This window comes from Somniosus microcephalus, chromosome 4 (genome assembly GCF_052327205.1).
Source record: "Somniosus microcephalus isolate GS21.2 chromosome 4, FLI_Smic_1.0, whole genome shotgun sequence".
In the NCBI taxonomy this organism is placed as follows: domain Eukaryota; kingdom Metazoa; phylum Chordata; class Chondrichthyes; order Squaliformes; family Somniosidae; genus Somniosus; species Somniosus microcephalus.
Window position 1 is genome coordinate 265,977,144 of NC_140990.1, and position 17,998 is coordinate 265,995,141.

The 17,998-nt window shown below is 46.5% G+C and overlaps 1 protein-coding gene across 3 annotated transcripts in view; it reads right to left on the reverse strand.

The window, feature by feature from the left end:
• LOC147120432 (coiled-coil domain-containing protein 148-like) overlaps positions 1–17,998 on the reverse strand; it is a 152,181-nt gene that overhangs the window by 56,485 nt on the left and 77,698 nt on the right. For all 3 annotated transcript variants that reach the window (XM_085986338.1, XM_085986339.1, XM_085986340.1), the window contains 2 exons: positions 12,498–12,661; positions 9,639–9,777 (listed from right to left, as the gene is read on the reverse strand). In XM_085986338.1, the coding sequence (XP_085842464.1) occupies positions 9,639–9,777; positions 12,498–12,661 (303 nt within the window). The remainder of the gene's footprint in view (positions 1–9,638; positions 9,778–12,497; positions 12,662–17,998) is intronic.

Below are 17,998 nucleotides of genomic sequence, written 5' to 3' on the forward strand. Positions count from 1 at the left end.
GTGCTGGAGCCCCGTAACACAGCCAGAAGTGCTGGAGCCCCGTAACACAGCCAGAGGTGCTGGAGCCCCGTAACACAGCCAGAGGTGCCGGAGCCCCGTAACACAGCCAGAAGTGCTGGAGCCCCGTAACACAACCAGAGGTGCTGGAGCCCCGTAACACAACCAGAAGTGCTGGAGCCCCATTACACAACCAGAAGTGCTGGAGCCCCATTACACAACCAGAAGTGCTGGAGCCCCATTACACAACCAGAAGTGCTGGAGCCCCGTAACACAGCCAGAAGTGCTGGAGCCCCATTACACAACCAGAAGTGCTGGAGCCCCATTACACAACCAGAGGTGCCGGAGCCCCGTAACACAGCCAGAAGTGCTGGAGCCCCATAACACAGCCAGAAGTGCTGGAGCCCCATTACACAACCAGAAGTGCTAGAGCCCCGTAACACAGCCAGAAGTGCTGGAGCCCCATTACACAGCCAGAAGTGCTGGAGCCCCGTAACACAACCAGAAGTGCTGGAGCCCCGTAACACAGCCAGAACTGCTGGAGCCCCGTAACACAACCAGAAGTGCTGCACAGGTACAGGGGACCCGGTTACACAATCAGAGGTGCAGGAGCCATGGTTACACGGCAAAAGGTATGAGATCCCCGGTTACACAGCCGCAATTATACAGTATACGGGAGCCTAAAAACCTACTCCTGAATTTTGCCGGTTATTAGAGAATTCCGGATAAATTAGGTGCCGTTTAAACGAGAGTTTCCTGTTCTTTCTTTCTTTCATGGTGCGGTCTCCTCTACACTGAGACACCAAATGCAGATTGGGAACCGTTTTTCTGAACATTTCCATGTGATCCTGAATGCCCTGTGGCTAACCACTTGAAATCATCTGCACCCCCCCTCCCCCCCCATTCTCACTCTGACTGCTCTGTCTTTGACTTTGTACAATGTTCTGGCCACGCTTAATGCAAGTGTTATGTGATGTTAAAACATCTCCTCGGATATATGTTTTGGTTGGTATGTGATCTATTTTTGCCATTAGTTAAGAGTTCTTTTTAAATCAATATTTTTTTTCCCACTTAGTCTCCCCCCTCTTCTTCTGAAGACTGATATCTTGCTAAGGTGCAGTTCCAGTCAACTTCCAGTACATAAACCAAATGGCCATTATTCATTTGTGAATCTTAATAGTGACCGCCAGAAAACGATTTAATCCTGGGGGAAAGAGTGAATCACAACAGAACCTGATCCTGTCCTCACCGGATTACCCGTAGCTGCACTTTCAGCAGTGATACTGAAGGTATTGCAAAGATACAGAAGAGACCAACCAGAATGATTATGGGGATGGAGGGATTGGATTATGAGGAATGATTATGTAAATTGGGCATGTTCTGACTGGAAAAATGAAGGTTGAGAGGTAATATGATTGCAGTGTTTAGAATTCTAAAGGGACTAGATAACTTGGACCATAACAAGCTATTTCACCTTGTCCAGAACAGTAGAACCAGAGGACATGGCCTGCGCTTGAATTCAAAACTAATCTGTGGAAACAATATTTCAGTGAGCAAGTGGTCAATATCTGGAACAGGTTCCCTAGGGAGAAGGTGGAAGCAGTTAATATTTATTCATTCAAATGCAAATTAGATAGATTACTTTCAGAAAATAACATTTGGGATACAGTGTATGAGTAATTTGAGACATGACATGTGGTAAATCATACTTGGGAAGAACAAGTGACTTTGGACCTATGGCTCCCAAGGTTCTCTACCACTGGGGTTTTCCTCGCGTCATGTCTGGGTCTGTTGTAAACGAATTGAGAGAGTTTGATTGCTATGGTTAGTCAACAAGTCCATTATCATTGTATCATGCAATTAGAAGGCGAAGTAGATGGAATAGAAAAAGAAAATGCTGGAAATACTCAGCAGGTCAGGCAGCATCTGTGGAGTGAGAAACAGAGTTAACGGGCTCGGTTTTGCCATTGGGGGTGGGCTGGGGCGTGTCAGGACCCTGACTCCGATGTAAAGTGGGAAAAAAGTGCAATTTTCCCCTAATTGGGCACTTGATTTCCAGTGTGTGGAAACCCCTGGCCCAATGAGACTTTTCATACAGAAAGTCGCCTCCGATGACGTCATCAATGCTGTTGGATTTAAGCAACCTTGCTTCTTCTGGAGACTGGAAACTTTATGACCATTGTTGTAAGCCCTTCATTCATCCACTATGTCCACCAGTAGGCCAAAGTGTGCTCCACACTTCAATAAGGCCTCCCTCCAAGCTCTGGTGGAGGGAGCAAGATCCAATAAGGAGGTGCTCCTCCTTTCCTCAGGGAGAAAAAAGCCACCCCAGTAGACTAAAGCTGTGTGGCTGCAAGTGGCCCAGGAGGTCAGCTCCATCTCTATGAGCCGCAGAACCTGGCTGCAGTGCAGGAAGAGGTTACATGACCTTCTCCGCACAGGAAAAGTGAGTATGACTTTCCCATCACCCTCAATCTGATCCCTATCGCCTCTCCTCACGAGCACTCTGCTTTGCCAGCCTCTTCCTCCACATCCCACTTGACATCCCTGCACCCTTACCCATTCCCTCTCTCTCTATGGTTACATTCACTTATGACCATAACTATTCGACCATGCAGCCCTCACACTCCCTATCACTGTGAAGCAACGACAACAACTTACAACACACAGGGAGGGCCCTTTGTCTCCTTCTAAGCATCTATGCTATGGATTCCCTACACTCACTCCATCATTCTCACTCAAACTCCACTTGTGTCCCCCATTGCAGGAAAAGAGAGCCCACAATAAGAGGGAAAGAGCGAGGACAGGAGGAGGGCTACCCTCAGTAGCCCAGCTCACCACCTGGGAGGAGGCGGTCCTGGAAATCGCCGGTGTCGAGGACGATTCCCAAGTGGGAGATGGACAGACGGGCGCATCACAGCAAGCTGGTGACAGAATAGTTTGGCATTTCTCTCATTGACACTGCATGAGTCACTGATAATGATTCTGATGCTCTAACAGATTGACTTATGATCATCTGCACTATTCAATGTGCATGTAACCTTGACTTCACATCTCTAACTCTTTCCTTTACTCCCCCACAGGACCATCGAGAGCCCCCGTCCCCACTGTCCAGGAGGAACAGCTTGAGCCTCAAGGCTCCTCAGAGGAAGCTGCAACCTCTGAGGGCGCAGCATCAACAGAATTCAGCGCACCCAGCACCAGCGCATACACTCACACCTTGGTGGGATCTTCGCGAGATAGGGTAGTGTTGTCACCTGATATATCACAGCTCACAAGTGAACATCAGCAGATGGTGGAGAGAGGGAAAGCAGTGGAGAGTCATCGTCAGAGGGCGCAGGACTCTGCCAGCTCGGCTCAGCTGCATGTCGACCCTGTGCCTCTGGGTCCATTCAGAAGGAGAGCGGTGCTGGAACTCCAGGAACAGGTGCAGGAGTCTCTGGCAGGTTTTGTATCCAGGGTCGCTGTGAGTGTGGAGCGAATAGAGGAGTCCATTGCGAACATGAGCAGAGCCTTTGTAGAGGTATTGACACATGAACACATCACCACGGAAAGGATGGCAACCTCCGTGGAAAGGATGGCTACGGTAGCGGAGAGTATGGCTATGGCCATGGAGGAGCTAAGTCGCCAGAGTGTTGAAAACATGGTCATTGTTCAGAATAGACTGGCATCTCTTGAGGAGCGACGGTCAGCTATTGAACATAGAAACCAGACCTTCATGGAAGTTCTCTGGAGTAGGACGTCCAGTGCAGAAACGGGTTCTCGTGGCCCCCCTGAAATGCAGCAAGGTGCTGTCAAGCCACTTGCTAGCTCTGAAGTGGGGTTAACCCATGACAGGGATGTTGGTGGCAGACAACAAGGAAGTGGGGGCTCCTCTCCAAGCGCTCACATGACCATGCCACTGCAAAGCCCTCGGTCAGAGCCCCACAGAGTCCTTACCCAACTGAGATGGGCGTCTCATCCCCTGCACAGCTGCAGGAGCAGCAGATTGTTGCCGAGCCCTCACAGGTTCGCAACCCCAGAGGACGGCCGCCAAAGGTGTCGAGACAAGAGCAGCAAGAAAGTGAGCAAGGGGCTTCCGCATCTGGTGAAGCCACAGGGGAAGCACCACGTAGGAGCATGCGTAAGAGAAAGATAATGCACAAGTAGTCACAAGGGTAGTCACTTGGGTGTTATGGTGTGTTTATTTTTGAAATGCCAACAGTTGCTTGTTGTGATAAAAATTTCTGATGGCAAATTGTTGAAGTTGTGGCCTGTGTCATTTCGCAAATGGGACTTCCAAATTGAGCGTTTAGAGCGACTTGCAATTGTCAGTATGGTGGTCAGAGTGATAGGAATCCGCAGGTTCTTGTTCATTGTCGATGTGCTGGTAAGAAGGTGCGAGGCAAAAGTGTTTGATTGTGCAGGCTAAGCAAATCTGGCCAACATGAGGGCTTCCCTTGCATCCCGGGCAGCAATGTGGTCGTGCGCTGTCGCCTTCTGGCCTGTGCAGCTTCAGGTGGATGAGCAGCAGCTTGGCACTCCGGTTGTTGCTGCTGCTGTTCATAGTTCTGCTGCTGCCACGGCTGGTCTTCGTCCAAATCTGATGTCCAGGAGGAAAGGAAATAAATGATCGCCATGCTTCTGGTATATGCCTCAGTTGAGGAAGCGCTCAGTCAAGGTGGGGAGAGGGGTTTCCCAGTAGGTCACACTGGAGATGGGTGTCAGGCTCCAAACTTCCACAACAACGAGTATGCCTGCTAAAAGCTCTCCCAGACCTGAGACAACAAAGTTCTGCCACTTGCAAGTGATCATTGGTGAAAACTGCTTTTTAATGGTGGAGCTGCAGCTGTTAGTAAGCAATGCACTTGTGAGGCCGCCAGGATTAACTGGCATGTTCCAGAGGAGGCGTGTAGGATGGGGGAAATGTGTTAAAATCAGAAAGGCCTCTCAAATGGGATTATAGAAGCAATTTACTGGTTGTTAAGGGCCTTAAGGGCCTATCCCGCCTCTTGGAGGCAGGATGGAAACGGGGTCTGAAACCACAAATGTGGGAAAATTGCTCGGAGGCGGGATCGGAGCCGCTCGCCATTGTTTGTGGTTTTAACACCTCACACGCCTCCAATCCCGCCTCCTCGGGCCTGGCAAAAATCGAGCCAAACGTTTCAACTTGATGACCTTATGTCAGAACTGGAAAAAGAGATGAAACAGATTTTAAGCAGGTGCAAAGGCAGGAAAAGGGGGGAGGGGAGGAAAGAACAAAAGGGAAGGTCTGTGATAGGGTGGAAGGCAGGAAAGATTAAATGACAAAAGGGCTGATAGTTCTGCTCTTCTCTCCGACGGGATTTCAGTTTGTCTCTTTTAACTTGTTCATCTTCATTGCTTTGTTTCCCCTCTCGTGTTTGATCAGGTATCTGCCAAAACTCGCTTTCACAGCCACATATCTTTCCTCAGCAACTGTTTCCGGCTCTGACTTATTCCACGTGGATTCCAACTGAAATTCCACCCTTCATGTTTCGGATCCACCCAGGATTACAGATATCACCAAGATATTCACCATTCCTCGAACCACTGCTCTCGCTGCATCCTGAGGTCCACGCTCAACGCTTTGCACCACCACATGCATGCTCTCGACCTCTCTCTTCAGCAGCACCGACATACTCTATCTCAAAGCTGTCCTGGTCCGCAGTTCCATTTCATCCTTCGCCTCATCCGCGCTTTAACAAAAAACTTTTTTTCTTCCTTTCAGGTATCAAGGATCGCAAGCTTCAACAACTCTTGGACACCAACACCCCTCCGGAACCTTCTTCCCCTTCACTTTCCTCTAATCCCATCCCTTCTTTCAATCTCACCCCCTGCCGTGTTTTCACTATCCACTTTGACCTTCCCCTCTCTGACCCCAAACAATCAGTCCTTAGCAAAGGCCTGAGCTTCATCCCCTTACGCCCCAGCCTCAATGAATTTCGAGCTCGGTACGACGCAGAGCTCTTTTTCCACCGCCTTCATCTCCGTGCCCAATTCTTTGGCCAGGAGTCTTCTCCCCGCACAGCGGAGCCTTTCTCACATTTTCAGAATTCTCGTTCTATCTGGACCCCTCCCTCTGGCCTCTTACCCTCTCTAGATCTTTTCATTGCGAATTGCCAGCATGACATCAGCCGTCTCAATTTCTCTGCTCCCCTCCCTCACTCCAACCTACCTCCCTCTGAACTTGCAGCACTCCATTCTCTCAGATCCAACCCCAACATTGTCATTAAACCTGCTGGCAAGGGTGGCGCCATTGTTGTTTGGCGAACCGACCTCTACCTAGCAGAAGCTGAACGCCAACTCTCCGACACCTCCTCCTACCTCCGCCTGGACCATAACCCCACTACCGAACATCAAGCCATCATTTCCAAGACTGTCACTGACCTCATCTCCTCTGGAGATCTTCCCTCCACGGCCGCCAACCTCATTGTCCCCCAACTCTACACAACCCGCTTCTACCTCCTTCCCAAGATCCACAAACGGGTCTGCCCTGGTAGATCTATCATTTCAGCCTGTTCTTGCCCAACGGAACTGATTTCTTCCTATCTCGACTCTATTTTTTCTCCTCTTGTCTAGTTTCTTCCCAGCTACATCCGTAACTCTTCCGACGTCCTCCGCCACTTTAACAGTTTCCAGGCCACAACCATCTCCTTTTCACTATGGACGTCCAATCCCTCTACACCTCCATCCCCCACCAGGATGGCCTGAGGGTGCTCCACTTCTTCCTTGAACAGAGGCTCAACCAGTCCCCATCCACCACCACCTTCCTCCACCTGGCTGAAGTTGTTCTCACATTGAACAACTTCTCCTTTGGCTCCACTCACTTCCTCCAAAAAAAAAGTGTTGCTATGGGAACCTACATGGGTCATAGTTATGCCTGCCTTTTTGTGGGATCTGTGGAACATTCTTTGTTCCAGTCCTACTCAGGTCCCCCCCGACCTCTTTTTGCAGTACTTTGATGACTGTTTTGGTGCCGTTTCCTGCTCTTGTCCTGTACTGGAAAATTTCATTCACTTTGCTTCCAATTTCCACCCTTCCCTCACCTTCACATGGCCCATCTCCGACTCTTCCGACAGTGGTTGACAAGGCCCTCGACCGTGTCCGTTCTATTTCCCGCACTTCTGCTCTCACCCCTTCCCCTCCCTGAACCACGATAGGGTTCCTCTTGTCCTCACCTTTCACCCCACCAGCCTTCATATTCAGCGGATCATCCTCTGCCATTTCCGCCACCTCCAGTGTGATCCCACCATCAAACACATCTTCCCCTCCCCTCCCCTTTCAGCATTCCGAAGGGACCGTTCCCTCCGAGACACCCTGATCCACTCCTCAATCACCCCCATCACCCCTCCCCTTCCCACGGCACCTTCCTGTGCAAGCACAGGAGATGCAATACCTGCCCTTTTACCTCCCCCCTTCCCACTGTCCAAACACTCCTTCCAGGTGCAACAGCGATTTACTTGTACTTCTTGCAATTTAGTATACTGTATTCGCCGCTCGCGATGTGGTCTCCTCTACATTGGGGAGACTAAACGACGATTGGGTGACCGCTTTGTAGAACATCTCCGTTCAGTCCGTAAGCGTGACCCCATAAGCCTGTCACTTTAATTCTCCGCTCCACTCCAACTCTGACCTCGGCTTCTTATACTGTTCCAATGAAGCTCAACGTAAGCTCGAGGAACAGCATCTCATCTTTCGATGAGGCACTTTACAGCCTTCTGGACTTAACATCGAGTTCAACAATTTCAGACCATAACCTCTGCTCCAATTTTTTCACATGGCAGCTGTTGATGTTTCTGCCATTCCCATTTACACCTCTTCTAGACTAATCTTTTGCTCCTTTTCTTGTCCCATTACCATCTCCTTTTGCTTTGTACTATCGTCCCTTTTGTCATTTAATCTCTCCTGCCTTCCACCCCATCACAGACCTTCCCTTTTGTTCTTTCCTCCCCTCCCCCTTTCCCTGCCTTTGCACCTGCTTAAAATCTGTTACATCTCTAACTTTTTCCAGTTCTGACGAAAGGTCATCGATCTGAAACGTTAACTCTGTTTGTCTCGCCACAGATGCTGCCTGACCTGCTGACTATTTCCAGCATTTTTTGTTTCTATTTCATATTTGCAGCATCCGCAGTATTTTGCTTTTACGAACTACATGGACCTTGGTCTTTACTGTCTCGCATTTCCTATGTTCCTAGGCTCATTGGATAGCACTCAGGAGCAGGAATGCTGGCCATTTTTGTCCTTCATAAGCTGGGAAATTACACTGAGAAGACTAAATGGCGATGAGGTGACCGCTTTGCGGAACACCTCCGTTCAGTCTGTAAACATGGATGGGCAACCTTCTTGGGCTATACAGCTCAGATATTCACAATAACGCAAAATAGATGTTGTTGATGAAGACCAATCAGTCTGTCCCATCTACTCTGAATGAATCCATAATCCCCAGCAGAGCATCTACTATTTTTTAAAGGAGTCCTGCGTTTTTATCTTCACGACTTCCACATGTTGATCACTCTGTGTATGGAAGGTGCCTCCTGATATGAATCCCAAATTTTACTTTTGCTAATTTGAACCTGTGCCCCCTTATCCTGCTCTCATAGAGTAGTATCCAGTTTATTTTTTGTATACCATCTTATATACCTCTATATGTATGTCAGGTCAGGTGTCACAACTTGCCACTGTAATGACAGTAGACATGACTACCAGTGACTGCTCAACGCTGTGTTAAGTAACCTGGCTACCTCCATCTAGAAAGTGCCAATGGTCGAGTACCTGGAGGAGAGCAGTGGGATCCTTGAAGGACAAAATGGCATCAAAAGGCATATGAGCTAATCTTTGAATTAGCCAATGGTATCCACAATCAGCAAGTCATATTATGCACTGCAGCTACATCATGTTAATGAAAGAGCAACCAAGGACAATCAGAAACACAACTCTAGGGTTCAAGTTCATGCCTTAAAGTGGGGGACAGTCACAGGAGCTCCAACAATAGTCGGCCGATGATGAAGTTAGTTGCCGCACTTCAAGCTTGAATGGACCAAGTTTTCCTTCATAACTCGGTCCTCTGACTCTTGGCATCAATGTCGGGTCTATCTCCAGGCCTTGAATGTCTCTTGTATCTTGTTGACCAAAACTGAGCACAATGCTCAAGGTGCACTCTGACCAGAGCACTGTACAATTTTAGCACGAATCTACTGTTTTGGCAATACAGTTCAGCAGTCTATTTGCTCTACAGTAAATGGAAATGTTAAGCACTGAATCTACTAGTACCTCCAGGTCTCTTTCTACTTCAGCCGTAGCTATTTCAATACCATTCATAGAGAATGTATGTTGCACAGTTTTTTTTCACTACTTACAATTCCTTACACTTATCCATATTGAATCTCATCTGCCACTGGATAGCCCACTCACAGATTTTATCTAACTGGTTTTATAGGTCTTTGGCTGCCTCTTCAGATTCAACTGCCTTCCCAGTTAGGTATTTGTTGCAAATCTGGCCAGTTTTCTGGATAAGTTCACTGAAGTTTTCAGGGAGCTCAAACAATTATATATTGCTTATCCTAATAAAGAGAAAATTATCTCTAAATAATATTTTGAAATCCCACACACACCTTCCTCTACACTCAAAATAAGGGACTTACCAGTTCTTGCTTGGATTTGTGTGGCAGCAGCCTCATCAGCATATCCAGGTACAGCATGTTTCGATTCTGTGTCCCATGAGAATACAGATCTACAATAACTTGAAAAGTCCAATTTTCTTCTTCACTCCATCCGCAATTACTGAAAAAAGGAGAAATGCCAGTCACTGCAAAGCTAAACACAAAAAAAAATTAATTATTACTGCAATATTAAAAAAGAAAACTTAATGGGTTTCCTTTCTTATATCGCAGTAATAATTAAGTTTTTGATGCGCTGGAACAATTAAGGAAATGTTTCCAGTGAGAAAATTCTCGTGGAAGCCAATTCTGGTGCTTGTCCACCTCTAAAGTGCTTCTCCTGAGTTCCCTTGCGCTTTTTGAGCCTTCCCGTGATGCACCCGCCACCTTGCCACTGGCGTCATTTGCATACAGCCAACGGTCAGCCAGAGATGCTATAGATACGAGTTTCCTGGTTTTATCCCATTATTGCACTCGGAGTGAGTTGTATGAGGCACAGCAGCTGCCAGGTACTGGCAGAAGTGAGGAGTTCCTGACAGAAAAGTGTCTGGAGATCTTTGAATGTAGATTTCCGAAGGTAGAAAATGATTTTTAGAGTGTGCAAAACATCACAATTGTGTGGGACAGGCTGGATGGACCAATAGGTCTTTTCCTATCTGTCGTTTTCATATGTTTGTGTGTACACTGTGACTGACTTGACCTGAACCCATTTGTATTTGCATATTCAGGGTATTAACCTAGGCCCAATGCATCAGGGCTTTCTGGCTGCTGGCCGAAAACTGCCAACAGAAGGCTTCCAGCCCAGGTCTCTGGCTCGATGTCCCAAAATAAAAAGGGACGTACTTTTTTGGGGGGGGGCCTGTTGTTGCTGCTGCTCTGCCACTGCCCAATCCTCAGAACAGAGAAGATCTGGGAATAGTACCTAAGGTTCACCTGTTAAGAGCACTCCTTTAAAATGGATACCCCACCAGCAATTCAGGAGGAAAATGAGGTGGGAAGGCCAGAAATGCCTCCTCCTACCTTGTTTACCTGACTGCTCTAAGCCTGCGTCTATTGCAATACAGACACAAGCATTCTGTCCTACACCACCCCACCCCCGGGGTAAATTCTGGAGCAACGTAAAAGTGGCAGAGACCAGGGGGGTGATTTTGTCAGCCCTGGGGAGGCGGGTTTGGAGGTGGGACTGCTGGGAAAATGGCAGAATTTGGGCGCCTTCAAAAGCTCCCCATTGGCAAAATCCAGCCCCAGGTGTTTCAGGTCTCTACATACTTTTCCTCTCTTTGCAGCTGGAAACTGAAAGTAAAATCAGCCCTAAGAGGTTTTTAAGAAAACAGTTAAAAGTAGCATGCGATTTTTATACAATATTTCCATAGAACCAAGCTGTGATACCACATTACAACAAGCATTTATCTTTAGTCAGCATTTTAGTATGGCATCGTTTTTTCAACTTCTAGTTTGGCTTTGTTGCTTTTTAATAAAATCTATTCTTACTGCAACATCAATACTTGCAGTATGGCAAGTGCTTTTGTTTTATTTATAACGGGGCAGAATTTGCAGTCGGTATGACTGCGTACTCTCAGAGTATGCTGAAATGGACAGCAAGTTTGGGATTGCACATACGCTAAATCCCGAACTTGCGATCCGTCAAGCTCGACTTGACAGATCATCTGCTCTGACATTGAAATCCACATTGCTGGCGCAGTTGGGCTAATTGCCCACCAACTGCCTACCAATTACACATGAAAATGTTACAGCTGGTGCAAACAGGCGCAGGAGCCTGTTTGCACACCATACTTGTGAATTCCACAAATTCGAGCGATATCCTTATTGGTAGTGCCAGAAAATAATACTCTGATAGCTTTAGTTTTAAGTGGGTTCACAAGTTGTGCTGCTTTCTTGTGAGGAAAAGATACTTTAAAAGTGGTGGTCATCCTCTTGCCAGCTTTTCACAAGCAACTAGTTTTGGCGACAGTAAACCGACAAATGTATTTCTGCTAACTTCTGTACGTTGTTAAACAGTTTGAAATTTTGGAAAGCTTTTCTGATACGGTCCGACTGGATGTGGCTGTGATTAAACACTGCAATGTTGATGCCTGTAACCCCAATACTTATAAGAGGGTAAAAACCCATCGAGGAGATCAAAGCTTCAGTCTTTAATTGATCCAAATACGCATCTATCTTTCATTGCACTCAAATCGTCTGTAAATGAACTAAAGAATGCAAGCGTCATAGAATGGGGGTGAATGAGAGACCTGCTGTTTTCTGATTGGAGCACTGGCCCACGTGATCCCAGGTATGCGGTGCGCCCCTGGGATCCATGGGCCAGTACGCTGCGCTCCTCTCCGCAGTGTCTGACAGTAACTTCTCGAAGGAGGGAGCCCAACAGTTAAATTGCATTCCGTTCGGATGCTGGCAACTTAATCCTTAGTTACGCCGCCAACTACAAAATCCGGGCCATTGAGTCACAATGAAGAACCTGAATTATTTACATGCTATTGCTTTATGTAAGAAAACTCCAATTAACTGAACTTGAAGTAGAAATGACATCTAAAGAGGTGTCTATATCTGCAGAAAAATGCATGAAAATATGGCACAATGCAAAACTGATTCTTAGACATATTTGCTGAGTTCTTGTCTAAAAATACCTTAAAGTAGAAACCTTGGGACCAATGGGTGGGAGATTTTCAGCATGAATGGGGTGGTCGACAGATGAAAATTGCTCCCCATTACATACAGTTGTACAAGCACATCCATTGCAGTATCAAGAACGTTTCCATCTATTTAGCAGGAAGATAATATGTAGATTGACTTCATAATTCATTCTTTGCATAAATGTTATTTTACCTGTCTGTGAACTTAAGTTGATGATTGATCTCCTCTAGCTGAGATTTGTATTTTTCATTGAGATTGTGGAACTCTTGCAGAATAGAGGCCTTCAAGTCAGGATATGGGCATTCCAAATAATGTACATCCTCTGGAACTTCATCAAGATGAGGGGGGATTTCTTCCTGATTATATAAGAAAAGATAGAAAATCATGAATAGTGATATTCCTCTGTGGAACTTTCCTCACAATTATCCCAATTTCCAATAATATTTTAAATAATATCAATGAAGTTAATAATTCTATGAGCACAGAACTTGCGAATGAGGGCTGCAAAATTGGCAAGGAATCCCTATTGTGGGTCTCCGCTTAATTAGAGAGTGGGGATTTCTGGCGCGTCTTTCAAAATGGCCTAACGTGCACTTGCACAAAATTCCATTTACATATTAAAACAAAATTGAAAAATATGCAAATATGGATTTGCGCTATTTCCTGTTTAGGGTTGAAATCTGATGTGCACTCTGACATAAGAAAACTACTAGGCACTTGGTCTAAGCATTAAACAAAGCTTTAATCAACTGTTTTACAACATGGAGGTCTAGTTGTGTCCTTCACTAGTTCCTGTTAAAGAATGTCTTGAGCAAGCTGGGCCCATGCCCGAGTATTTATACTCTCCCTGGACAGCGCCACCAGCAGGCCGCCCAGTATTATTTCATAAGTCATTTCCACATGAATGACAAGATTCATGTCACACTCTGTTTGCTCAACTTTAGTGAGCATAAAGCTAAGCTCCATTTGTGCGAAGAAGCTCTTATATTTTAATTTTATCAATGCCATTTTAATACTAATTTTTTTGTTTCTTTGGTTGAGATTTGGTATCAGAGCAGATACGGCAAGTTCAGGCATAAATAAAAAGAGCCAAATATTGTTTGCAAAACCAGACAGTTGTAAAAAAAATGGCCTGATGATCCTCCACTTACTTATTTAGAGGTTGGAGGAGGATTCTGGCAGTCTCTTCTCAGATTTTCCGAACTGAGGAGACTGGGCACAACCTCAAAAGTCCTCTTGCAATTGCCACTGATGCGTGTGGGCCTTTGCCAGCAGAGGCATAGGAAAATGAGACGCAAGGTATGTTGGGGTCACGCCCCCGCTCCTTATGTTAAGGCTTCCACCTATTCCAGGCAGAAGCACTCCACCTCCTTGGTCATGCACGTGAAACATAGGGTGGTGTAACAGGTCTCCACCCCTTTTTCCTTTGCTTGATGTCTAGGAAATAGGCGCAAAGTAGAGGAAAACTGACCCCAGAAGCCTACCCACAATTCGGCTTTATTTCTAATGCTTTTCACACTCGCATATAAACATTTCAACCCTGACCCATTTATACTTTCTTGACGCTGCTTTTTGTTACTCTTTCTATCACTATCTTTCTCTTTAACCTCTCTCCCTTTTGTCCTTGTTTAAGGAATGTCTGTCTTTATCTCCCGCGCTTCTTATTTCAGACTGTTTTGTCCTTTCCTCCCATCTCAGTAGTTTAAATGCATCCCTATTTCCTTATTAATTCTTTCTACCAGTATATTGGTTATCAGTCCAATTCAGGTGAAATCTATTATGTCCGTGTATGATTGAGACACGGACAGCAGGAGTTGAACAAAACAAGTCTTTACTGAAAAGAGTCAATCGGGAAACTGAAACTACAGAGGCTTACTAGCGCCTTTTATACAGGGGTGGTCACTGCCGGTACTGCAGTCCGAGACCAGTTATTCTCTTAAAGGTATATACACAACAATTCCTCCCCTTTTAGATAAACAGTACATAACATTCATTTAACAACTAAATGATAACTAATTACAATCACAATTACGGTTGCTAGATACATTGGTTAAGTTTAAGCAATTATAAGTTCAGTCTTTGAGGAGGCTTCCTGATTCTGTCTGGATAACGCCTCTTTGGGGTATCAGGTTCCTCTGGCAAGGTTGAGTCGGGATCAATGTCGTTGTTTGGTTCATCTGCTTCCAATATCACCGATTCTGCGGTAGCTGCAATTGGTACGTCGATTTCATTACCAGGTGTATCAGATCGTGGTGTGGAGTTGACGTTTTCCAGTGACTCTAGAATCTGGTCAGCATGGCATCTTACAATGCTCTCTCCAACGTCCACGGTATACATGAGAGGTCCTTGCCGTGTACAGATCGTTCCTGGCTGCCATTTCTCAGTGCGGTAGTCCCGGGCCAAAACTGGTTGACCTATCTTAAAACTCCTGGTCGGCCTTTCATTCATATTCTGAAACTGCCTGTTCTCCACATCTCTTCGGACGTTTGGCTTAACCAAATCCAAGCGGCATCGTAGTCTTCGATTGAAGAACATCATGGCTGGAGTTTGGTTGGTAACCGCATGTGTCGCATTCCGGTAGGCAAACAAGAAGTTGTCCACCTTGTGTTGTAGGGGTATATCTTCATTACACATTGCCTTGATAGCCTTCTTGAATGTTTGAACAAACCTCTCGGCCAATCCATTAGTGGTTGGATGATATGGGGCAGATGTGTAATGCTTAACACCATTGTTCTTTAAGAACCTCCGGAACTCTTCAGACACAAACTGTGGTCCATTGTCAGAGCAAATCTGTTCAGGCAGCCCATTCCTGGCAAATATGGTTCGTAAAACTGTGATAGTTTTTTCCATGGTGGTTGAGGACATTTTTATTACCTCTGGCCACTTTGAATGTGCATCCACTGCAATTAAAAACATCGAGTCCATGAAGGGACCAGCAAAATCAATGTGCACACTTTGCCATGGAGATGAGGGCCACTCCCATGGATGTAGAGGAGCTTGTGGTGGGGCGTTATGGACCTTCTGGCATCCTGCACAGCTCTTGGTCATCTCTTCGATTTCTCTATCGATTCCCGGCCACCACACAAACGCTCTGGCTAAGTTCTTCATTTTTACCCCACCCAGATGACCCTCATGAAGCTCATGGAGCACTCTATCCGTCAACTTAGGTGGAATTACTACTCTGGATCCACACATCAAGGTTCCTCTGCACACTGACAGCTGTTCTCTTCTCGGCGAGAATGCTGGCAGCAGTGGTTCGCCATGTGCTGGCCATCCCTTCACCGTTAAATCATAGACCCGTGATAGTGTCGGGTCATTCCGTGTTTCCTTTTCTATGTTTGCATTCGTCACAGGGAGACATTCGACTATGGCCGAGTGGAATAACTCCATTGGACCCACTGCAAGGTCTTCTTCTTCCACCGTCGGCAACGGTAGGCGTGACAGTCCATCAGCATTCCCATGCTGTTTAGTTCCTTTGTACTCGATGTCATATTGGTGTGCCCCTAGGAAAAGGGACCACCTCTGCAGCCGTTGCGCTGTCATTATCGGTACGCCCTTCTGAGGGTTGAAAATGGAGACAAGAGGGTGATGATCGGTTAGTAGAGTAAATTTTTGACCGTGCAGGTAGTGATTGAACTTCTTCACCCCCCACACTAGGCTGAGGGCCTCTCTGTCAATCTGGGCGTAGTTACGCTCGGCAGAAGTTAACGAGCGTGACGCAAAAGCTATCGGCCTCTCTAAACCATCAAGGAATTTATGTGACAGTACCGCCCCAATGCCGTAGGGAGACGCATCACACGCCAGTCTGATCGGCAGTGCTGGGTTGTAGTGAGCCAATACTTCCCTTGAAGTGATTAAGTCCTTACTCTTCTGAAAGGCCCGCTTACAGTCATTGCTCCATTTCCATGCTACTCCCGTTCGTAGCAGGGCGGTCAGTGGGTGCAGGATTGTCGACAAATTCGGCATAAACTTATGGTAGTAATTCACCAATCCGAGGAACTACCTCAGTTGCGACACATTTTCAGGCGCTGGGGCCTTAACAACCGCTTCAATTTTGTCAGGGGACTTATGTAACCCCTCTTCATCAATCACGTGGCCACAATACGATATCTGTTTCTTAAAAAACTCGCACTTGGGGCGGTTGGCTCGTAGCCCATGTTCCTGTAGTCTAGTGAGCACCTGTTCTAGGTTGTTAAGGTGTTCACTGTCATCTTCACCTGTCACAAGGATGTCGTCCAAGTAACACTGAGTCCCCAGAATCCCTTGCAGGACTTGTTCCATCGCTCTTTGCCATATCGCCGGAGCTGATGCTACTCCGAATACCAATCAATGATACTGGTAAAGACCTTTGTGAGTGTTTATCGTGAGATACTTCCTAGAGGATTCTTCAACCTCCATCTGCAAATATGCTTGTGCTAGGTCAATTTTTGTAAAACGCTTCCCTCCAGACAGTGAGGCGAAGATGTCTTCTATCCTTGGAAGAGGATATTGTACTGTGTGAAGGACTGGGTTCACCGTCACCTTGAAATCCCCACAGATGCGAACCTTCCTTGGCTCCTCAGACTTATTGCTTAACATTTTCTTCATGACAGGAACGATGGGTGTCGCCCACTCGCTCCAGTCGACCTTAGGCAACACGCCTGCCTTCTCCAGATTCTCCAGCTCTGCCTCGACGGCTGGGCGAATTGCATATGGTACCGGTCTTGCTTTGAAAATCTTGGGAATTGCATTCTCTTCTATTTTTATCGAGGCGGTTATGCCTTTAAGAGTGCCCAGTTCTTGTTGAAATACCTCTTTGGCGTTAGCTAAGATTGTTGACAATCGTCCAGGAGTGACGTCTTCATCTTTTTTACCTTCCACCGTCATTGCATGAATGGAGTGCCAATCTAAGCTTATCTTCCTGATCCATTCACGTCCCAATAACGGTGGTCCACCATTTTGCAGTATGTAGAGATACAATTTCCATATTTTCTTGCCATTGTATTCGACAGGCACTCTTATTTTTCCTCTGGGGTATACTTTTTGCCCCGTATACGTCGTCAAGACGATGGATGTCTCTTTCAAGGGTATGTGTGAAAATAGCTGCTCGTAGTCTCGTCGATTCATGACGGTTAGCGCTGATCCTGTATCCAATTCCATTTTAACTTGGGACCCTGCTATCGTGAGGGTGACCCAAATGGTTCGGTGATCCTCTTTTGCGATTACATTGTGAAGTTTGAGACAGCTTAGTCTCCTGTTCTCAGATTCACTATCGCTCATCTGGTCTTCGGAACTACTGTCCGTCATCTTTTGTACTTTCTTGTACGGTTCCTTAGTAGCCTTTTTGTTGTCGCTGGTCTTCTTCCCAGACCTGCAAACTCGTGCAATGTGTCCCATCTTTCCGCATTGCCTGCATATTTTGTCCTTGGACCAGCAGTCCTTCTGGTCATGGTTAGTTCTGCCGCAGCGATAACATTTTGCAAATCCCCGTGTCATTTCGTGGGTGCCGTATTCCTGTGGCTTTTGTTGAATTTCCGCAGCTCCCCTGGCCGCTGCTTCGTACGATACTGCCACACTGAAAGCCTTATCTAGCGTCAGCTCTTTCTCTGAGAGTAACTTCTTCTGTGTTCCTTCACTCAGGAGTCCACAGACAAATTTGTCCCGTAGTGTATCTGCCAGTCCTGCTCCAAACTGGCAGTGCTTTGATAGCTTGC